At 40.8% G+C, this 24,563-nt stretch overlaps 1 protein-coding gene across 1 annotated transcript in view; it reads right to left on the bottom strand.

Annotated features, from left to right (window-relative positions):
* The window catches only part of UFL1 (UFM1 specific ligase 1), a 329,946-nt gene that overhangs the window by 79,596 nt on the left and 225,787 nt on the right, over positions 1-24,563 (bottom strand). Inside the window, exon 13 of the mRNA XM_069235525.1 lies at positions 22,566-22,686. Within this exon, the coding sequence (XP_069091626.1) occupies positions 22,566-22,686 (121 nt within the window). The remainder of the gene's footprint in view (positions 1-22,565; positions 22,687-24,563) is intronic.

Genomic DNA, 24,563 nt, shown 5'->3' with positions numbered 1-24,563 from the left:
AAAATTATCAACTCTGGTTCAAGCATAGGTGTGTTCAGTGCCAGCGTCAAGACCTGGGGTTGCAGCATCGGTCACTGTGCCTGTGACAGCATTGGGTGCTGCACTTGGGTTGGAACCAATGAAGTTGTGTGTGAAGACGGGCTGGTCACAAAACAAGGTAGAGTGACCCAGTCATGGACAGATCTGCTGGCGGTAATAAGACTGGTGGCCACTTTGGATCCTTGGGGCTCAAAGGTGCTCCAGAGAGATCCAGTGGGGTCCCAAAAAATGTGTCCAAGACCTGTTAAAACTTTAGTAGTTGTTGATGGCCCCTGGATGTCACTGTGCTTCGGGACCAAATGCGAAATTGATGGTGAAGAGGGGGAACAACTTTGCGGTCTGGAGATACCCAAAGCATTGTGCAACTCTGCATTGAGGTAGTGGTGGAATGAAGGAGAACCATGCTTCAACTTGTAATGTTTCTTTGATTTCTTTGCCTTATCTGAATTCCTGGACTTACCTGTCCCACTTAGGGCAACACACTAAACTATAAAAAAGTGATGAATGGAATGTCTGAATTAATCCCAGCCACTGGATATTACTCGGGCGGCATCCCAGTCTATTGTTATGCCCAGATGTGGGTCCAATACACACTGCGCCAGTGGAACTATGCTATACCTGGCTGATGGGTTCTAATAAGAGGGACACTGGTCTTTGGTTGCTTATGTTCCAAGTTACGGGGGACCCTGGTGTGCAGTTCGCATATGGCTGGGTCCAAACTGAGGTGGCATGGTGTGCAAAATAAGGATGCATTGGGATATGGCCTTGCGTAATTACCAGTGGATGCGATTAATTCAAGCATTCCATTAGTGGAAAAAGCTATCCAGTGTGGTTTGGTGGCTTTCATTCAGGCAACCGTGAAATAGTTTCCATGTTTTAAGGTTTTGGGCAAATCTTGAGTTAAAAAGTATACCTCTCTCTATAAATATGTAACGCTGTGCTTCACTTTAAAAAAAGAATACTGGTGGTGAAGATCTTATAATCATATACAGCTTATAGGTAGAGTGCATATATATGCCAGTGCATAGAATGGAAATAGTGTAAGCCCTGGAAACAAGTGTGGTTGTCCATATTGAAAGCTGTATAGTTAACAATTAACAAGCCAGTACATTTTGGGGTGCAAGTAGTATTACATGCAAGGTAAATGCTGAGAGTATCTGATGTGGGTTGCAGTGGCGTGTTTCAAAGTAGGTTGTGGCTTAAAGCCAAAGCCTGTTGCAATAAATATGTAAGAAAAGGAAAAGCGTCTGTTGAGAACAGATGATCCCCCGGTGGATGTCTGGGCATGTGCCATGTTAAACAGTTGCAATACAGTGTTATAGACATATTCTGTGTAACAAGAACATTTAAAAGGTGTAGATGTTTATTCCCAGAACTTTGCAGAAGATTTAGTGGCACTGCACATTGCTGAATAATAAGGAATGTAGTGGTCACATACTGAGAGGTTGTTTACCTCACACTGGGTTCTAATCAGGACTCCAAGGTTGTATATCATTGTACTAGTCAGGAAAGTGTAGTATTTATTTTACAAAACTACAGTGTTTTCCATAGTATCCGGCAGAAGGTGTCTTATCAGTGGTAAATGCATACCTGTCAATCTTTTACTCAAAATTGTGGATCATGTGAAGTTTTTAAGACGGTGATCCAGTTAAGGTGAATAGAGTATGAACTCTTTTTTGGAGGGTGTTCAAGGTTTAAAATTGACGTGACCCCATTAAGGTGTATTGTGGTATTTTGTTTGTTAAGTGACTGAATATCAGTAACATGAGCGTACATTCACCAAATGTGGTTGACTTGACAGATTTGCTAGGTGTCTGTCATGTGGTCCACATTTGTGCCCATTATAATTTGATTGGTGATACAAAATTTAGCAAAGCTGCAACCTGTTAAATCCTTAACAAGCCTTATAGGATGCTGTTATAATGATTGGATGATGTCATCACTCATAAGTGTCCTGAATTATGTGTGAGGTCATAAGCAGTTCATGAGGGTGGTGCAAGTTATAGTTAGTTCACTAAACAATAACCAGTGAATGTCAGTGTTTTTTTTTAAACATTAGTTCTTATCTCTTTTCAACACCTGAATATAATGTCACTTTAAACCTGTTTTTTTTTCAAAAAAAGATATATATATATTATATATATTCATATATGGAAAATGTTACTTACCCAGTAGATATCTGTTTGTGGCATGTAGTGCTGTAGATTCACATGCTTTACATAAGTCTGCCATCTAATGTTGTCCTCAAAGGGTTACAAGTTGTTTTTCTTCAAAGAAGGTTTTCAAGTCACGAGATGGAGTGACTCCTCTTCTCGGTGACAGAGCGCATGGACATCGAGTCCTTTGTTAGATTTTATTTTACTGCAGGAGGGTGAAGTAATGAGTGTAGAAATGTATATGTACATAAACATATATATATATATATATATATATATATATATATACACACACACACACACACACACACACACACACACACACACACACAGTGAAGAGAAAAGCTGTCCATGCAATGTATATACATATTTACAAATAAAAAACTACAACAGCCACAGGCTTCCGGGGCGAAGGGATGGCCACAAACAGATGTCTAATGGGTTACATTTTCTGTTTGATGGCATGTGTAGCTGTAGATATACATGCTTTGCATAGACTGTAAAGCAGTGCCCTCCTAAAATAAGCAGTGGCTAGCCTGTAGGAGATGGAGTAGTTTGAAATAGTGTTTTAAGCACGGCCTGTCTGTTTGCTTGCTGGCGGGATAACACATCCACACAGTAGTGTTTAGTAAATGTGTGTGGTATAGACCATGTGACTGCTTTGCATATCTCTGCCATTTATATATTTCCTAAGAATGTCATTAAAGCTAATTTCTTTCTAGTGGAATGTGCTTTAGGAGTTACTACTAACTGCCTTTTAGCTTTAATTTAGAAAGTTTCAATACACTTTACTATCCTTGTTTAGAAATAAGATTACCCTTGTGAGGCTGTTGAAATGTCACATAGAGTTGCTTAGATTTTCTTAAATGTTTTGTTCTATCTATGTAGTACATGAGAGCTCTTTTAACATCAAGTGTATGAAGTGCTCTTTCAGCAACTGAATTTGGCTGTGGAAAGAAGAGTGGCAAATCCGCTGACTGATTGATATGAAACGGTAAAACTACTTTTGGTAGGAATTTTGGGTTTGTCCTAAGGGCTATTTTGTTCTTGTGAATTTGAAAGAAAGGTTCTTCAAAGGTGAATGCTTGAATTTCACTAACTCTTCTTAAAGAAGTGATTGCTACTAAGAAGGCAACCGTCCATGATAAAACCTGAAGAGAGCACGAATGCATTGGTTCAAATTGGTGGGCCCATAAGTCTTGTGAGTACAATGTTAAGATTCCAGGCCAGCGCTGGTGGAGTTCTAGGAGGAATAATCCTTTTAAGACCTTCCATTAAAGCCTTTATAACAGGAATCCTAAACAGGGAAGTACGTTGTCTGTTTTGGAGGTAAGCAGCTATTGCTGTTAAATGGATTTTAATAGAGGAGTATGCAAGATTTGCTTTCTGTAAGTGTAGCAAATAACAGACAATATCCTGTACTGAAGCTTTAAGTGGGTTAATGTTTTTGGGTTGATAATAATAGACAAACGTTTCCATTTAGCTGCATAACACTGTCTAGTTGTAGGTTCGCATGCTTACTTTAGAATATCCATACATTCAGATGGAAGATGTAACTAGCCAAATTATATGACTTCAGGAGCCAAATCGCTAGGTTGAGTATACTGGGATTGGGATGCCTGATTTGACCTTTGTTTCGAGTCAATAGGTCTGGTCTCTTTGGTAGTTGTGATGTAGTACTACAGACTGGTACACAACACTGTTGGATCTATGTTGACGTGCCCATGTAGGAGCTATGAGTATCATGGTGAGGGAGGTCTGACTGATCTTGTTGATCAGAAATGGAATTAGTGGGAGAGGTGGAAAAGCATAAGCAAATATCCCTGACCAATTGATCCTTCGAGCATTGCCCTTGGATTGAGGGTGTGAGTAGCTGGATGCGAAGTTTCGGTATTTTGCGTTTTCACTTGTGGCGAAGAGGTCTATGTCTGGGGTTCCCCACATTTGGAAGTATTGTTGAATCACCTGTGGGTGAATCTCCCATTTGTGTGCTTGTTGCTCCATACCTGCTTTAGAGGTCCGCTGGTTGATTGTGTATCCCTGGAATATACTCTGCTAGTAGTTGAATGTGATTGTGAATTGCCCATTTCCAAATTGTCTGTGCCAAAAGGGACAAATGAGATGAGTGTGTCCCTCTGTTTTTGCAGATAATACATTGTGGTCATGATGTCTGTCATTAACACTGTCTTATGTGTGATTTGTGTCTGAAAAGCTTTGAGTGCTAGGAACACTGCTAGTAATTCTAAGTGGCTTATGTGATAAGTTTGTTGGATTGGGTCCCCAGCCTATCACTTGATGCATCTGTTGTGATTATGGTCTGTGGCACAGGTTCCTGAAAGGGCTGCCCCTTTAATAAATTGCTGTAATTCCACCATTGCAGAGTGATAAGTCTGGTGGTCCAACAAAAATAGATCCTGAATGTGACCCTATGCCGGAGACCATTGTTTTGAAAGACACTGTTGTAGTGGTCTCATGTGTAGGCGTGCATTGAGTACTATTGCTATGCCTGAGGCCATCATTCCCAATAGTTTCATGACCAACTTTACTAGATAAGTGTGTTTGTATTGTAGTTAAGATATGAGATTGTGAAATGCTTCAATCCTCGCTGGTTTTGAGTATGCTAATCCTAATAGAGTCCATTGTATACTGTGTATGCTGTTGACAGATTTGAACTGTACTGGCTTTTGTAAGCCAGTCGTCCAGCTACGGAAAGACATGTATGTGTTATCTTTTGAGGAATGCTGCACCTACTGCTAGGCATTTGGTGAATATCCTTGGTGCTGTTGTTACTCCGAATAGTAGTACTTTGAATTGGTAGTGCTTTTCCGCTATAACGAATCTTAGATATTTTCGATGTGCTGGATGTATGGAAATGTGGAAATAAGCACCTTTCAGATCTAATGCGGTCATGCAATCTTGTTTCTATAGTAGGGGAATGATGTCTTGTAGAGTGACTATGTGAAAGTGTTCTGAAATAATGTATTGATTGAGGGGCCTGAGAGTGCCATCTTTCTTTCGTATAAAGAAGTATAGTGAATACACTGGAGACCCTTGTTGGGATATAGGTACCATCGCTATGGCACCTTTGAGTAGTATAGAATTGTACCTCCTGTTTTAATAAATTGAGATGTTGCGGAGTAAGATTGTGTGAACGACGGGGAATGTTTGGTGGAGTAGAGATGAGTTCTAGGCAACAAACATGTTGGATAATTGATAGAACCCATTGATCTGTAGTAATGTTGTGCCATTGTGGGTAAGAATTTTCCAGTCTTCCTCCCACAGGAGATGTATGCTCTGTGAGGATGTGTAAGAAGTCACTGCTTTGTTGAGGCCTCTTGGTGCGGCTGATATACCTTTTCCTCTATAATTATTTCATCTAAGAGCTTCTAAAGAAGTCTCTGTTGTAGAAAGGAGGCCCTTGTTTTTGTTGGGATGTGGATGGTTCTGTGGTTGATGATTTGAAACCATCCCTAAACTATGGCCTACGAAACGTTCCCTGAGTAGGAGCAGTGTATAACGCACCCATAGCTTTAGCTGTTTCAGAGTCCTTTTTGAGCTTCTCTATTGTGGTATCAACCTCTGGCCCAAATAAATGTTTATTAAATGGCATATTTAATACTGCCTGCTGTATTTCTGGCTTAAATCCTGAATCCCTTAGCCATGCATCTCTTCTAATGATGATGCCGGTGTTGATACCTGTAGTGATATTGGATTTTTGACCACTGACTCCATGTTACACTTAGCCTAGCAGCACACCATCACACTAGTGACCACCAGCTTCATTATGCCTATTGACTATTTTAGCACTAGCCACCGTCATGTTAAAAGCTGCAAGTAGTTTTCCACGTTGTACAATGTGCTCATGTTTTTATTTTTCGTGTTCTTTCCCACCAAGGGCTTAGGCCGATAAGAATGTACTAAGACGGCAGGGAATGGTCTTGTTTTGCAGGGGCACCTTCGGATTGTGGCCAAGTCATGATGTGTTCTTTTCAAAGCTGGCCTAAAGTCATCAGCATTTTTTGAATAAATAAACTTCTGCAGTGAAAGGCAGGTTCTAGAATTTTCCTCTCGTTTGTTCAAAGTATAAGAGGCCGAGACCAGATCGACCAGGGACTGAGAGTGTTTTCAGATCTCAGGCATGCCCAAGATGTTGGGGTATCATCCTTCCATGAGGATAAATGATCTCTCTTGCCTCGATCAATTTTGGGATCTGGCAATCTGATGCTGAATAGGAGGGAGATGAAGCAGTTGTGCCCTTGCCTCATGGTGATGCATATTTTTTAATTCATTATTTGCTTTGCAAAATAATATAGATACATATATTTGCTGTGTATATTACAGTGGAGAATCATTTGTACATGTTTGCATTTCATTGGTGTGACCATTTTTAAATGTGTGCTTTCAGCATGCTGACCTTCCTTTATGAACCTTGCGAAATGAAATAATAAATGTCTTCTTTAGACTGAGAAGCGCATTCCAGAGATTGTCGTCAGTGCATGAGTATTTCAGTTTGGTCATTAGTGAAGCAAAACAATACCCCTTGCTGCTGTATCTGCTGCATCTATAGCAGACCTGAGTTGGCTACTATTTGTTGTGCCCTTTTTTGATGTTCTGGTGGAAGTTATTGCAACAAGTCTTCCATTTGGCCCCAATGAGCCCTATTATACCTTTCTAGGAGTGCTTGAGAGTTTGCAATCCTCCAATGGTTAGCAGCTTTGGGTTGCTATTCTTTTACCTGCTGCATCAAATTTGCGACTTTCCTTGTCTCGAGGAGCATCCCCTGTAGAATGGCTATTGGACTTCTTTCTTGCTACACTGACTACTATAGAGTCAGGCAGTAGTCATGTTTTAATAAAAACCAGATCCGAGGGTGCAGTTTTTTTTTTATTTTTTATCCACCCTGGGTGTAATGATTCCGGATTTTACTGGTTCTTTAAACATGTCCTCTGCATGTTTAAGCATGGCTGGGAGCATAGGGACACACTGATACTCATTAGGAGTAGACGTTAGGGTATCAAATTAAAAAATCATCCTCAATGGGGTCTGTATGTAGTTGTACATTATGATACGCGACTGCTCTGGCTATAACCTGACTGTAAGCTGTGGTATCTTCAGGGGGTGATGGCCTTGCAGGGTATAAATCAGGATCTATGGGAAGAATGGATCCGTCTCATATATGTCCCATGGATCTAGGTACTCTTGAATATCGTAAAATCATCCCTATCTGGTGAAACAGGGGATTGTGGAGAAAACTGTGTAGGTGAAGGTGGTGGTGGAGTATCGGGTATATACCTTTGCAAGGAGATTTGATAATCTTGTTCAGAAGGGACAAAATACCTATGTTAAAGGAATTGGGGAAAGTAGGATAAATGAATCAAATTATTCTATTACATCAGAAGAATCCGATATCTCCAGTGTATCCAGTGACAATGCTAGTACAACCACCAATGAAGTCTCCACTAGTTTTTTACAAGAGGCAAAAGGATACAGATTGGGGAACAAAAGAAATGTGTACAACCAATCTTTCCCAAACGGAAGACAAGAACACGTAGGGGCAAAAGGAGAGGGGGAGGCCAGAGGCGAGCCAACCACAGGGGTACAGACCAGGGCAGCAAAGAACAAAATCAAGAACAATTGATAGTCGCACATTCACAAGATGGAAATATAACAGACAATTCACAATGTAATAATAGTATCTCAATTGTAAATTTGTCTAAATATACTTTGACTGAAGAACAAATAAAGGTGTTAAGTAAGGGATTGGGTTGTTGTGTGTCCAATCTTTGTAATATGACACAGGTACATGTAGATTTATTTAAATTTCTTCGACAACTAAAACTCAAAAAGTACTTTGCAGAGAGACCGGATGCACAGAATACAATAGCACTCAACACTACAGTCAGTACGTATATAATCAGAGATATTATGGATATTGAACTTCTTCTTACGTTGAAGGACATGGATCATAATATTATTGATAGATCAAATCTGTTAGATGATCTAAAGATTGTTCAAGATCTTACCCTTAGCAGGAGCCTTATACCTAGGTCTGTGTTCATTCCGAAACTATCTAGTAACAATGCTATAGAGGTTTTTGGGAGATTGGTTAAAGAAGATCTTTATAAGTTACAAAAACAGATGAAATTGGGTCATGTTCAAAAGGCTGACGTTCTTTGTATTGTGTATTTATCTATGGATAGTGTCTATTGTTTGTATTATATGTTCAACACTGTGATTTGTTCATCTCCCTCAGAAGTTATCTCTTCTCATGTGGCTCTTTTTGCGGACCTCAAGGAGCTTTTTACTAAATCTCCTACAACCCAAAAGAAATCTTCTGTACTAAGTTGCAAATGGTTTGATAAGGAGTGTCAGGAGGCTAAGAGCCTTCTGTCCAAAGCTTTAAAGCTAAAAAGCCGGGACGCCATCATACATGCGAGAAGAAACTACGTTTCTACTTGCAAGTTATCCAAACTCAAATATGAGGAAAATCTATGGGAGTGCTTGGTGGAAGCGGCCAGTGCTCGCAATGCCAAACGTTTCTGGACTTTGGTCTCACGCAGAGATCCCACCCTTTCATTTATCCCTGAATGCCACATTGATGCAGAAACTTGGCTCTCCCATTTTGGGGAATTGTACAGGTCCTGCCCGGATTCGGACAATACTCCTACGGATTCTTTATTGTGTCTTCCTGCTGTGCTGCCCTTTACCCTAAAAGAAACAGAGCTGGCAATTTGTGCCCAAAGAATAGGGAATGCTCCTGGCTCAGACGGTATTCATTCGGATTTGTATAAATCAGACTTATCCGCATGGACCCGGTATATCAATAGGGTATCGAATATTGCTCTGACAACTCGATCTTACCCGGACTCGTGGAAGGTGGCAATTATTGTCCCCATTCACAAAAAAGGTGATAAGAGCTCCCCAGGAAATTATAGACCTATCAGTCTATTAGACAACTTGCAAAAAATATTTTCTTTCCAGCTGCTATCCAGATTAAAATACTGGATAACGAAAAACCAGGTTTTAAGTCATCTTCAGGCTGGATTTAGGGAGAAGGTCAGCACCATCGATCAGGTCTTCCGATTTATTGCCATGAAGTGGAAGATCGTAGACGCAGATCAAGGCCATTTATTTGTGGCCTTTGTTGATCTGAAATCTGCGTTTGACCTTGTCCGCGTGTCAAGCTCTGGGAGGTCCTGAGTAATACTGGAGTTCCGGGTTCTATGATCAATATTATTAAAGATCTTTATTCTGATAACTATGCCAGAGTTCGCTGGGGTTCGGCTGGCGATCTGACCCCAGCCTTTCCACCAGCCCGAGGTGTGAGGCAGGGGTGCGTTCTTGCGCCTACCCTATTTTTACTGTTCATTAATGCATGCATTCCATACCTCTCAGATTGTCATGGCGATGCCCCAAGCATGGGTAGGCAGAAGTTCCCTTGTCTTCTGTTTGCGGATGACACTCTGTTACTCTCACGAACTGCAACGGGCCTTTCCAGATTGCTCTCTCGATTTACGGAGTTTTGCAAGGACCATGGGTTGGAAATCAACTCAGCAAAAATAAAATATATGGTCTTTGGGGATAACAGGTGCAAAATGAAGAGGCCGGTATACCTAGATGGCGCTCCCCTGGAAAGAGTGGGCACTTTCGACTATTTAGGTATTAAATTGGAAGACTCACATCTTTGGTATGCTCATCGCCAGAAATCTTTATTGTGCCAGAAGCAAAGGGCAGGTGGCATCACAAGATTTGCCTCTAGATCTCCTAAATTTGAAATGTCTCCAGCCCTTGAAATATACAAATCTCAAGCCGGGGGGGGGGGGGCCCTATATGGTGCCAAACTTTGGGGCCATTGCAACCTGGTGAATTTGGCAAGGGCAGAAAACCAATTCTTGAAAATGTTGCTAAAAGTTCCCTCCAGCACTTCATCCGTACCCATCCGAATGGATCTAAACCTTTTTTCTATCTCGCAGATTGCAGCTCTAAGGCCCTTGTTATTTTGGATCCGGCTTTGGTCAACAGACGCCCTTTTTCCATTTCGCTGTGGGCTTCTTAAACTGGTGGGCCATAAGGAAAATGTCACTTACCCAGTGTACATCTGTTCGTGGCATTAGTCGCTGCAGATTCACATGCTGTGCATAGTCCGCCGTCTGGTGTTGGGTCGGAGTGTTACAAGTTGTTTTTCTTCGAAGAAGTCTTTTCGAGTCACGAGACCGAGGGACTCCTCCCACTTCGGTTCCATTGCGCATGGGCGTCGACTCCATCTTAGATTGTTTTCCCCGCAGAGGGTGAGGTAGGAGTTGTGTATGCTAATAATAGTGCCCATGCAATGGAATAAATACGTATGTACAAAATGAAGGTTTAATGTAATATATTTACAAATGTACAAATGTTCAAGATCTACTTCTAAACGGCTACAGGCTCCCGGGAGGAGGGTGGGCGCATGTGAATCTGCAGCGACTAATGCCACGAACAGATGTACACTGGGTAAGTGACATTTTCCGTTCGGTGGCATGTGTAGCTGCAGATACACATGCTGTGCATAGACTAGTAAGCAGTTATCTCCCCAAAAGCGGTGGTTCAGCCTGTAGGAGTGGAAGTAGTTTGAAATAAAGTTCTTAGTACGGCTTGACCTACTGTGGCCTGTTGTGCAGATAACACATCTACACAGTAGTGTTTAGTAAATGTATGAGGCGTAGACCATGTTGCTGCCTTACATATTTCGGTCATTGGAATATTTCCTAGAAAGGCCATAGTAGCACCTTTCTTTCTGGTTGAGTGTGCCTTTGGTGTAATAGGCAGTTCTCTCTTTGCTTTAAGATAGCAGGTTTGGATGCACTTTACTATCCATCTGGCGATACCTTGTTTTGAAATTGGATTTCCTGTATGAGGTTTTTGGAAGGCAATAAATAGCTGTTTTGTCTTCCTAATTTCTTTTGTCCTGTCAATGTAGTACATTAGCGCTCTCTTGATGTCTAATGTATGTAGTGCTCTTTCAGCTATTGAATCTGGCTGTGGGAAGAACACTGGTAATTCCACTGTTTGGTTTAAGTGGAACGGTGAGATAACCTTTGGTAAGAATTTTGGATTTGTTCTTAGAACGACCTTATTTTTGTGTATTTGAATAAATGGTTCTTGTATGGTAAACGCCTGTATTTCACTTACTCTTCTTAGAGATGTGATGGCAATGAGAAATGCAACTTTCCACGTTAAGTATTGCATTTCACAAGAATGCATGGGTTCGAAAGGTGGCCCCATGAGCCTTGTCAAGACAATGTTGAGGTTCCATGAAGGAACAGGTGGTGTCCTTGGTGGTATAATTCTCTTTAGGCCCTCCATAAACGCTTTAATGACAGGTATTCTAAATAGGGAAGTTGAATGAGTAATCTGCAGGTAAGCAGATATTGCTGCGAGATGTATTTTTATGGAAGAGAAAGCTAGATTTGATTTTTGTAAATGTAGTAAATATCCTACTACATCTTTTGGAGATGCATGCAATGGTTGGACTTGATTATTATGGCAGTAACAAACAAATCTTTTCCATTTACTTGCATAGCAGTGTCTAGTGGATGGTCTTCTAGCTTGTTTTATGACCTCCATACACTCTTGTGTGAGGTTCAAGTGTCCAAATTCTAGGATTTCAGGAGCCAAATTGCTAGATTCAGCGATGCTGGGTTTGGATGCCTGATCTGTTGTTTGTGTTGTGTTAACAGATCTGGCCTGTTGGGTAGTTTGACATGAGGTACTACTGACAGGTCTAGTAGTGTGGTATACCAAGGTTGTCTTGCCCATGTTGGTGCTATTAGTATGAGTTTGAGTTTGTTTTGACTCAATCTGTTTACAAGATATGGAAGGAGAGGGAGAGGGGGAAAAGCGTACGCAAATATCCCTGACCAATTCATCCATAGAGCATTGCCTTGAGATTGCCGGTGTGGGTACCTGGATGCGAAGTTTTGGCATTTTGCGTTTTCTTTTGTTGCAAATAGATCTATTTGAGGTGTTCCCCAAATTTGGAAGTAAGTGTTCAGGATTTGGGGGTGAATTTCCCATTCGTGGACCTGTTGGTGATCCCGAGAGAGATTGTCTGCTAGCTGGTTCTGGATCCCTGGAATAAACTGTGCTATTAGGCGAATGTGGTTGTGAATTGCCCAATGCCATATTTTTTGTGTTAGGAGACACAACTGTGTCGAGTGTGTTCCCCCGTTAGTTTAAATAATACATTGTCGTCATGTTGTCTGTTTTGACAAGAATGTATTTGGGGGTTATCATTGGTTGGAATGCTTTCAACGCTAGAAATACTGCTAACAATTCTAGGTGATTTTTATGAAACTTTCTTTGATGTACGTCCCATTGTCCTTGGATGCTGTGTTGATTGAGGTGTGCTCCCCACCCTGTCATGGAAGCATCTGTTGTTATCACGTATTGTGGCACCGGGTCTTGGAAAGGCCGCCCTTTGTTTAAATTTGTACTGTTCCACCATAGAAGCGAGATGTATGTTTGGCGGTCTATCAACACCAGATCTAGAAGTTGACCCTGTGCATGTGACCATTGTGATGCTAGGCACTGTTGTAAGGGCCGCATGTGCAATCTTGCGTTTGGGACAATGGCTATGCATGAGGACATCATGCCTAGGAGTTTTAATACCATCTTTGCGTGTATCTTTTGTGTTGGATACATAGCTTGTATCACCTTGTGAAAATTTTGAACCCTTTGTGGACTTGGAGTGGCTATCCCTTTTGTTGTGTTGATTGTCGCTCCTAAGTATTGCTGTGTTTGACACGGCAAAAGGTGTGACTTTGCATAGTTGATGGAGAAACCCAGTTTGTAAAGGGTTTGTATAACAATCTGTGTGGTGTGAACACTTTGTTAGAGAGTTGGTTTTGATTAACCAATCGTCTAGGTACGGGAACATGTGTATTTGCTGCCTCCTGATATGTGCAGCTACTACTGCTAGACATTTTGTAAAGACTCTTGGTGCTGTTGTTATTCCGAATGGCAACACTTTGAATTGGTAATGTATTCCTTTGAATACGAACCTTAGGTATTTCCTGTGCGAGGGATGTATCGGTATATGGAAATACGCGTCTTTTAGATCTAACGTTGTCATGTAGTCTTGCTGTTTCAGTAGTGGTATTACGTCTTGTAACGTGACCATGTGAAAGTGGTCTGATTTGATGTAGGTGTTTAGTGTTCTGAGATCTAATATTGGTCTCAGACTTTTGTCCTTTTTCGGTATTAGAAAGTACAGTGAGTAAACTCCTGTGTTCTTTTGTGTTTTTGGTACTAATTCTATTGCGTCTTTTTGCAGTAATGCTTGAACTTCTAGTCCTAGAAGGTCTATATGCTGTTTTGACATATTGTGTGTTTTCGGTGGGACGTTTGGAGGGAGTTGGAGAAATTCTATGCAATAACCATGTTGGATAATTGCTAAGACCCAAGTGTCTGTTGTTATTTCCTCCCATGATTTGTGGAACTGGCTTAGTCTTCCCCCCACTGGTGTTGTGTGAAGGGGTTGTGTGACTTGTGAGTCACTGTTTATTTTGAGGGGTTTTGGGACCCTGAAACTTTCCCCGGTTTCTTGGGAATTGGCCCCCTCTGTATTGGCCTCGAAAGCCACCCCTTTGATATTGTCCCTGGTAGGTAGGTGGTCTTGTTTGTGAGGTGCTGGCTTCTGTGGCTTGACCTCGAAACCCTCCTCTGAAAGTTGTTTTGCGAAATGTGCCAAATGTGCCTCTGCCCTGCGGGGAATAGAGTGCGCCCATGGCTTTGGCTGTGTCAGTGTCCTTCTTTAATTTTTCAATTGCAGTGTCCACTTCTGGGCCAAACAATTGCTGTTCATTGAACGGCATATTGAGCACAGCCTGTTGTATCTCAGGTTTGAAGCCAGATGTGCGCAGCCATGCGTGCCTCCTTATTGTCACAGCAGTATTTATTGTTCTTGCAGCTGTATCTGCTGCATCCATAGAAGAACGTATTTGGTTGTTGGAGATATTTTGCCCCTCTTCAACCACTTGTTTCGCTCGTTTCTGGAATTCTTTGGGGAGGTGCTCGATGAGATGTTGCATCTCGTCCCAATGGGCCCTGTCGTATCGCGCTAGGAGTCCTTGCGAGTTGACGATGCGCCACTGATTTGCAGCTTGTGCTGCAACCCTTTTCCCAGCTGCATCAAACTTGCGGCTCTCCTTGTCCGGAGGTGGTGCGTCGCCTGATGTCTGCGAGTTGGCTCTTTTACGAGCTGCTCCTACGACTACTGAATCTGGTGTCAGTTGTGATGTAATAAAAGCAGGGTCTGTGGGCGGTGCCTTGTATTTTTTCTCCACCCTTGGAGTTATTGCTCTGCTTTTAAAAGACTCCTTGAAAATCTGTTTAGCGTGCCTTAGCATTCCCGGGAGCATGGGAAGGCTTTGATAATGGCTGTGGGTGGAGGACAGGGTGTTAAAGAGGAAGTCATCCTCAATAGGCTCCGAATGTAGAGATACATTATGAAATTCGGCTGCCCTAGCTACCACCTGTGCATATGCTGTACTGTCCTCAGGTGGTGAGGGTTTAGTTGGGTACGACTCTGGACTATTGTCCGATACTGGAGCATCATAGAGGTCCCATGCTGCCTGATCATCCTGGCTCATGGTGGTATGAGCTGGTGATTGTGGTGGAGTCTGTGCCGGTGATACATGAGTTGACTGTGGTGGAGAGGGTGGTGGAGTTGCCCTCTTTACCACCTTTGCTTGTGGTGGCTTGTCTTGTTGCTGGAAGTCAAGTTTCCTTTTCCTTCTGATTGGGGGAAGAGTGCTGATTTTCCCTGTACCCCTTTGGATAAAGATCCGCTGTTGCGTGTGATCTACCTCTGTAGTTTGTAATTCCTCCTCAAATCTGTGTCTTTTTAGTTGGGAGGACAGTGATTGTTCCTCTGAGTAGGAACTGGTTTTTGGTTCGGTTGCCGGGTGTTTTGGCACCGAAACCGTGTCTTTAGTTGTTTTCGGCTCAGACGAGATCTTTCTCTTTTTCGGTGTCTTGGCCTCTCGGTGCCGACCATCTTCGGTGCCGCTATCTCTGTGCCGAGCAGCTTCGGTGCCGCTGTCTCTGTGTCGAGTAGCTTCGGTGCCGCTATCTCGGTGTCGATCCTTTTCTGCACCACTCTCTCGGTACCGAGAGTGTTGCGTACCTGTGTCTCGACCTGAGTCGGACGACTTCGGCACCAGCTCGCCCTTTTTCAGTGCCGATGGACGGTCACCTACTTTATGGGTTATGCCATGGCCTGTTGGCAGTGGCGTCCCCTGGGCTTTGTCTGTTTTCTCTTGTGATCTTTCTTTCGACGTCTTACTCACGGTTGGTTGCTCGTAGACGTCGAATTCTTCGGAATCCGATTCGCGGATGGAGAAAGTTTCTTCTTCTTCCTCCTCCTCGAACCCTTGTTGTCCTGTCGGCGTGGAAGCCATCTGCAACCTCCTGGCTCTTCGGTCCCTGAGCGTTTTTCTCGACCGAAACGCGCGACAGGCCTCACACAACTCTTCCTTGTGCTGGGGGGACAGGCACAAGTTACAGACCAAATGTTGGTCTGTATAAGGATATTTACTGTGGCATTTAGGACAGAATCGGAACGGGGTCCGTTCCATCAGTCTCAATGTTGCACGCGGTCGGGCCGACCAGGCCCCGACGGGGGATCGAAAATACCCCGAAGGGTTACCGGAGCTCTTTAAGGCTTGGTGTCTATTTGCCCTAACTATCCCGATACCGAACGAAACAATACCGACAAATTTTCCGTTGATTCTGACTAACTTTCCGACCCGAAACACGGAACGAAAAGGAACACGTCCGAACCCGATGGCGGAAAAAAAACAATCTAAGATGGAGTCGACGCCCATGCGCAATCGAACCAAAGTGGGAGGAGTTCCTCGGTCTCGTGACTCGAAAAGACTTCTTTGAAGAAAAACAACTTGTAACACTCCGACCCAACACCAGACGGCGGACTATGCACAGCATGTGTATCTGCAGCTACACATGCCACCGAACTACTATTATCAAAACTAAATGGTGTGCTTATGTCAAACAGTCCTTAACTCACCTTGGTTAAGGGTCCTACTGGCTGGATCCATCCTCCATTCCTAAAAATGCTGTGCAGTTACTGAAGGACGCTTTTTGGCATAATGTCCAGACTGTCCAATTTACTAAGATTGTTCCGCTGTCTATGTCTGATAGCTATTTATCAATTAAATGCCATTATGAATTTGAGCCCTTCATGGACACCGCACTATCTCCATTCGCACGAGCTCTTTTTGTCAGATTCAGAATAGGGTCTCTCCCTTTGTGCTCTTTAACGCATAAATGGCTTAGTTCCATCAACAAATCCAAATTCTGTCCGATGGGTTGTAAAAGTGAAGAGTTTGTTTCACATGTTTTTTTTCATTGTCATGCATACCATAAACAAAGAACTCTTTGGATCATCCCGCTCTGTAAATCCATAGGTACCAGGTCCTACCTTCATGCTGAGAGAATTTTAAAATCTGACTCATCTGTCCAGGTAGTTTTTCCAGTGGCAAAATTTCTCGAATCAATCTGGCGTTTTAGATTAGTAATTTTAAAAAATAAGACTGGGTAGCTATCTTATAGATTTATTTATGTATATTTATTGACTTTTGATGTTTGATTTTAGCACTCAATTTTTAGCACAAAGACATTGTTTCATTATATTATTGAGTATTTATGGACTCAGGGAATTGGTCCCCTGTTGAGTGGAACTTTTAATTATTAGGAGACACATATTATGATTATTTTGTTTGGATCTTAATTTTTCCCTATTTCTTAATTTTCCATTGTGCTTAGTTTTTAAGTGTTTCTTCAATCTTAAAATTCGATGTCTGTACTGTACTTTTATGGTATGTTTTTACTTACCGAAATAAAGTTAATTAAATGAAAAATGATTTTTTCATGATATAAAGTTTTTCTTTTTTGGTATCACTGTCTTTTTTATACTTTGTTTTGTATGTTCATTTTTCCATAAGCATAGCATTAACACAATTACATAACATTATTAGAATCAACAGTACCAACACCATTTACAATATCATAAGAAATAATCTGAGGGCTGATCTTCCTTTTGATTTACAAGATAGTCTTGTTGGGTAAAAAATATTTTGGGGGAAAATACTGTTTTATTTCTTGTGTGCTCCACTAATTGTGTGTTTATTCAGTGGTGGAGTATCAGGTGGTAGAGAATCAGGAAGTAAAGGAGAATGTGGTTGTGAAGGCCGTTGTGGTGCCTTTGGTTTCTCCTTTTGTTTAAATATTTTAGCAGGTGCTGGCCTAGCTTCTAAAGTTTTTTGAAAAGTCATTTTTCTTTTTACTGCTGAAGGAGAGGCTATGATCCTTCCTGTGTCCTCATGCGTATGTATCTTTCGCTGTTTAGCGTCCATTCCTGCTAATATGGGCCTTATTTCTGAAGGCTCCGCAGTAACTGGAGCATATTCACCACCAACAGGTTTCAACTATGAAAGCTTGAATAAGGAATGCTTGAGTTAGGCCGAGAATGTCGGCTCTAAAAGCATTGTTACTTTTTTCAGCGCCGAGGTAGAAGTCTCTGATTTTTGGCTTGGTACCAAAACAGGTGTGGGAAGCGGTTTGCTCCGTGCCGAATGCACTTTGGTCTTTTGTTTCGGTGCCGAAACGGAGGGTTGGCCATCCGAATGTATTTTATAGGTCCCACCATGGCCGGCAGGCAGTGGAGGACCAAAGACCAGTGCAGAAGTCTTTTAATTGTCTTTTGGGTGATGAGAAGGGGCTGGTGTACTCGGGTACTACGCCGGTGGGGTGGATTGGCTGTCGACATCGGAATCTCGATCTGAATCGGAGTCTGCGATGGAAACGGGCGCATGGTGTGCTAATTCTTCTTGTGTGTGTTCAACCCCGAAGTTGTTGGGCGTATGTTCTGACGTATTGGATGCCATCATCATTTAACGTGCTCTTTGATCCCTAAGAGTCTTTTTGGAGCGAAACGACCGGCAAGCGTCACAGTTCTCTGCTCTGTGACCCAGAGAGAGACAGACTGCAAACAAGGTGCTAATCAGTGTATGAAAATTTGGCGTTACACCGAGTGCTAAAGAGAAACTGAGTCAGTTCCATCAGCCTAACATTGTTAGAGTACAATGCGTCGAAGTAGGCTTAAAAAGGGCGAGGTTGCCCCTTAGGACATGTAATTGACCCAGACGATTACAATCAGATCGACTATAAGATTGGAAAACTCGATCAAAACTATACCGATGTTAATAGAAAAGAAGAGAGAAGTTCAAATAGTACCGAACCGAGATCTACTGGAGCCAGAGGAAACACATTCAAACCCGACGGCGGAAAGAAAACAATCTAACCACGGACTCGATGCCCATGCGCACTATCACCGAGAGGAGTAGTCACTCGATCTCATGACTCGAAAACCTTCTTTGAAGAAAAACAACTTGTAACACTCTGAGCCCAACACCAGATGGCGGACTTATGCAAAGCATGTATATCTACAGCTACACCTGCCATCGAACATATACATTACCTAGTGGCAGTCGCCACTAGGTAATTATAGTTAGGACCAAGTTTCTACAGAAAGAGCGTTTTCTGTTTTGCTAATAACCTTGCTGCTGGTTTACAATTCTTGACTAAACTTTGCAAAAAAAATAAAAAATACAATGCTCACTTGAGCTGAGAGGGAGGGTTCTGCGAAAAGGCAGGAGGAGGGGGCAAAACATTTTCTCCCATTCATTTTTCTGTAGGATTTTGAACAGCGATAGCGCAGAAACTACTAGACGGAACTACACCAAATTTGGCACAATGGTAGGTCCTGGTCCAGAAAACTGATCTTTTTTAGTTTTTATGTAAATTCGTTAAGTAGTTTTTGAGGCATTACCTGGGAAATAAATGTGTATATATATATAGGGAATCTGATCAATCGCAACTCCAATAAGGAGTCCCACGAATTCGCGAACCACACCAAGGAGTGTGATTGGTTGGCTGCAAGCTTTTCAGAAAGTTGTGGCCGTCATTTTATCTACCGGCAATTTTACCGAAGATACATAAAAATGCCAATGATCCTCCAGGTAGACCGATAGTATCATCTATAGGAAGTTTATTAGAAAATATTTCCAAATATATGGATTATTTCCTATGTCCTTTTGTTGAAGCATTACCATCATATATTAAAGACACTAGAGATTTTTTAAGGTTGATAAATGGAATCATGTGGGAAGATGATTTTCTTTTGATGAGTCTGGATGTCAACAGCTTGTATACATGTATACCACATGACAATGGTATAAGAGCAGTAAGACATTTCTTAGGGGCTAGGTCCCTATCCTATCTTTTGCACACAGAGATGTTGTTGGATATGGTGTATATGTGTGTGATTTATAATTTCTTTATTTTTAACAATGTATTGTACTGTCAATGTTAGGAGACTGCGATGGGCACCGGTTTTGCTCCCAGCTATGCAGGTTTATACCTGGGCTGGTTGGAGGAACAGGTTGTCGGGAACATCACTGATTTTGAAGATCAGGCAGTCCTCTGGGTCAGGTATATTGATGATATCTTCTGTATTTGGAAAGGTAGTAGGGAATCAGCAATAGAATTTGTGACATTATTAAACGATAATTCTCTAAATCTGAAATTTAGCCATAAGATACATCTATCCGAGTTGGAATTTTTGGATGTGAAAATAAAAGTGGTCAATAAGAGACTGGAATGTGAATTATTTAGGAAAGAGACGGCGGGTAACAGCTTATTACATGCCAGGAGTAGTCATCCAAAGAATTTAATTCAGAGTACCCCGTATGGGGAACTACTGCGGGCTAGGAGAAATTGCAGTTTGTTAGTCACTTTTGAGAAAGAAGCTAATATTATGATCAAAAGATTTAAAGAAAAGGGATACTCCACATATTATTGAGAAAGTATTAAAGAAGGTGAGACAAATCAAAAGAGATGATTTATTGGTGAATCAACTTTAAGAGCCGAAAAAGAGAACAGACAAATAAGATTTATTACTACATATCATGATAAAATAGGAGAAATAAAGAAGGCCTTTAATATATTCTGGCCAGTTTTAAAAACAGATGAGAACATAGGGGAATTAATAAATGATTACCCTACTTTTAGGAGAAGTAGATCTTTGAAGGATACACTGAAGTCAATGTCTGGTACCAAGAATAGAAACAATGAAACCCATTCAAGGCTTCTTCATCTGTGGAAAATGTAAAGCTTGCAAGCATAGTGAGAATTGTAAAGAAATCATTTTTCCTGGCGTAAAGAGACCCTATTTTATTAGGAAACATGTAACATGTCTATCGGAATATTGTATTTATGGCTTACATTGTCCTTGCAATAGGTTTTATATAGGGAGCACGATACATATGGCTAAAAAAAGATTATAATAACATATGATAGCGATTAAAAACTAGGACAAGTCATATCCAGTAGCGAGGTATTTCAAGGACTGTCATGAGAAGAACATAAGTAAACAGAAGTTCATGGTCCTAGATAGGGTCGCAATGAATGTAAGAGGGGGCAATAGAACGTTGGAATTGAGGAAATTAGAGTCTCAATTAATTGTGGGCTGTAATACAATGGAACCGGAAGGATTGAATAAGGACGAGGAACTATCAGTTCATTTCTATTAAGGGAAAAGGTCTATGTAACAAATAGATAGAAATGTTATTGCAGGGACTTGTATGATCAATGTTTATCTTTGACTGTATGAAAATTAAATTAAAAACTCAAATGGATAATGTAGTACGTTAAAAATTCCAACTGATTAACTCTCTTCTACTTTTCTCTTCTTCCTTTTCTTTCTGTTTTTGTCCTATAGAAGTAAAAAATGGCGTTTGCTGCAAAGCAATGGAGCTATTAAATCATAAAAGAGGACAATTTTGAAGATGAGTGGCGGTAATATAAGGAATGTTTTTTCTTTATATTTGTATTATATGGCATAGATAGTTTAGAATGATTAGAATGGCACATAGGTTTATATAAAAAAGTTGTGCCCACTGGGGCAGGAAATAGTACCACTAACGTTATTACGATCATCAACGATGTATTTTTAGGGAATGAGTAAAATACTGGGGTACACTAATAACTGATTGAATCAGTTGATTAAAAAGTGATAAGTTGTAATGGTAAGTATGAAAGATAAAGAAATTGATTTATGTATTAACATCAGGAAGTAAATGTTCGATTATGATTGAAAAATAACATGTTCCAAGATGGCCGCCGTTACTCAGCAGTATTGTTTGTCCATTGTTTATGTTGTTGCAACAGTGGTAAAGTTAAATGAAAATGAAAGTATGGACTAACATTTCCCGTGAACAAGGGAGCTTCATCTCCCGAAACGTGTTGGGCGGGTAATGCTTTTGTTTTTGCTTTTGTCAGATTAAATATTCGCCTAATGGACAACAAGTGACTGGAGTGTCTTCCTTTTGGGAAAGGAACGTTAAAAAAATATATATATATATATATATATATATATATATATACACACACACCATAGGGACGTTCTAGTTCGAAAATAGAATAAAAAATAAAAAAAACATAGAAATTCACTACTTATAAAACCAAAGGTCACAGTGATGTTATACTTAGGCTCACATTGTAAACGTACGAAACCATAGACATTCACCAATTAAAGTTAGAGTTACTTCCAGTAACTATAACTCGCGACCCCACCATGCACAGTTTTTTCATCAAAAATGTTACTACAAATATTACAATGATATTATCAATGGTGTTACCAAAAATGTAATGAGTGCCGTAATTTATAGGGTAATTAGCAGTGCATGGCGAGGGCGTGAGTTATGAGTAACTATTCTTTTTTAAAGTGAATATATATATATATTTTTTCTTCCTGGTTATACTTTTACATATGGTCACTTCATCAAACACACGCTATTAGTCAGCTCACGTTTTCTTTAACATACTACCAATCAGAATGGAACATTTGGTATTGTAACAGTCATTTCATTAACTAGGTTTTCGAGTATGTAGTCATGCTGCCTCAGGCAACAGTTATGGTGCTTTCAGCTAATTCTCTGATGAACAATTATCACTATGGAATGTTATAAGCCATGTTATCCTGTGTGTATTAATAGGCAGTGAAACCGAGGAGGTTGGATGCACGCAGTTAAATGAAGTGAAACACTGGCCTTTACAGAATATTGGCTGTAGGCCAATCTATAAATACTGCTGCTGATTTAAAGGTCGGTACAAGTAACAAATGCCTTCATGTGACTGACTTGACCTTCAGTATTTAACAATAGGCCACGTCACTGCAATGTGATTTATTTAAGTTTAAGTTCAAAAGAATTCTAAACTGCTTTGCTTTCTTTAATTCAACACAAAATAACACACCGTATTAAATGTCCAGAAAGTTCTGTTATAATTTCTTCCGGGCAATCTGGAATATTCTTCTTTAGAAAATCCTTAATTTCTTCAAGTGTGAGAAAAGGTATCTCCTGCTGCTTGTTCTTGCCTGTGATAATGAGACACAAAAGTGAAACATGTACATAAAACATACTATGAGACACAAGTATTGATTCCAGGTTCAGAGCATGTTAAAAGTCTAGTAGTAAGGGATCGGGCAAAGTCCAGCCCTAAGCAAAGCATACAAAACAGGGATTCGCCATCCTTATTGCAGTGGTGAGAAAGGCTTTGGTATAGTGCCAACCTGTGGCCAATAATAAAATGATGATACAGTGGCATGCAATAAGAACATAAACATCCTCAGATACTTCAGCTCCATCCCTAACCTTTGTCTCAACTACTTATCATCAGTGTTATTATTTTGTTGTTCACAGATCATACTTTGTCTACAAGGAATAAACCTCCATCAACTATTACACAGTGTTTGGACTCTGAACTTTTTCCTCCATTTTGGAATTATTTCTTGGACTACTTTTGGTGTGCCCTGGCATTCTTTGACTTTGCTCCAGCTCTGATTGGTGTTCCGATCAGTGCGCCGACACCTGTGGTGGTTGGGTGTTTGTACCAGGTTGGCACCCCCAACAATCATGTTGAACTTCAATTACTGAGTCATACATTTGAATACGGATGTGCGAACATTTAGCATTAACCACCAGCTTTGTTTGTCTTTTGCATTATTATTTTCTACTGGCTGGGGGCTACATAGATGACACAATGGATGATGTTGTCGGACCAGATTTATTATTAAAGATCAATGCTCATTTTCGTGTGTTATAGTTAGCATAAGCAGTCCATAAAAACTAATTTACTAGCCCATGGCCTGGTTGCACTGATAACTGAAGAAACATGGTTGTTAAAAGGTGCACAGTATGCATGATTAAGCTCTATAAGTCTGTTCATTTCCTTTTAATAAAACAGTTGAAGTAGGCTCTACTCTGTGGTGCTGTACTGAGATGAAAAGTAATTGTTTCACAGCTGCGGATGAAGTTCTGTTCAAAATGTACTACTTCTCCAAGGTGAGTACATTTTCTATTCCTGGGGATGATTCTGAAAAATCTGTAGCACTGAATAAATGCAAATCTGTGGTGTCAGTTTACTGTATGTAGGTTAAAGGGCATTAGTGATTAATAATTTCAGTGGATTCCTAGAGTGAGCTTGTTTTGTGTAATACAACTTCTACAATCTTTTCTGTCAATGTAACTTTAGTCACTGTGTCACTTCACGCCATGCATAGGTGATGATTCTATACTCCTCTGAAACTACAAAATGTACTGTTGAGGGGTGTGGGACAGAACTTTCTCCCTATTCTTACTGAGCTGTTTCTATGTCAGTTTTCTCCTTGGCTCTGTACTTAAAATGTTTTTGGAAGCTGACCTTATGTTATCCTCTTTCTCACTTGAATTGCCTGATTAACTAACTTTTTGTGCTTTCTGTGATGATTGTTAAATTTAAATAAGCCTTCATGGTTTGGACTTTGAATCTTGTCTCGTGTAGGTTTTCTTTCCTTCCTTGGACCCACGTCCTTTGGGACTCATGCAGCTCAGACCCATCTAATCAGCTTTTTCAAAAGAAATGGCAGACAATGTCAATAAAAGAACATTTACAACCAAGAGGTCAAGTCCTCATAACAAACGAGAAATTCTGGGTCAAGTATTAGGTCGAGAACACCAGGCAGCACATCTGTGTAGTTGAAAAGACATGTTGTGAGCGTCCCAAGAGTTTACCTGGCTTAAACGCAGCCCACTGCTTACTGTCAATCTCATTTGCTTGCTTCTTATTCTATGGCTTTCCTTCTTTTGTCTTCTCCATCTTTTTGTCCCTACCATGAATCATGGCCTATATACCATTTACGTGATTGGCTGAGTTTTAGTTCTTCTACTTACTTTTACGTAACTATGTCTTCTGTAGCTTAAGCACTTGATGCAA

Source organism: Pleurodeles waltl, chromosome 5 (assembly GCF_031143425.1).
Source record: "Pleurodeles waltl isolate 20211129_DDA chromosome 5, aPleWal1.hap1.20221129, whole genome shotgun sequence".
NCBI lineage: Eukaryota > Metazoa > Chordata > Amphibia > Caudata > Salamandridae > Pleurodeles > Pleurodeles waltl.
The sequence above is the reverse complement of the archived record's forward strand: the minus strand, read 5'-3'. Positions and strand labels throughout refer to the sequence as shown.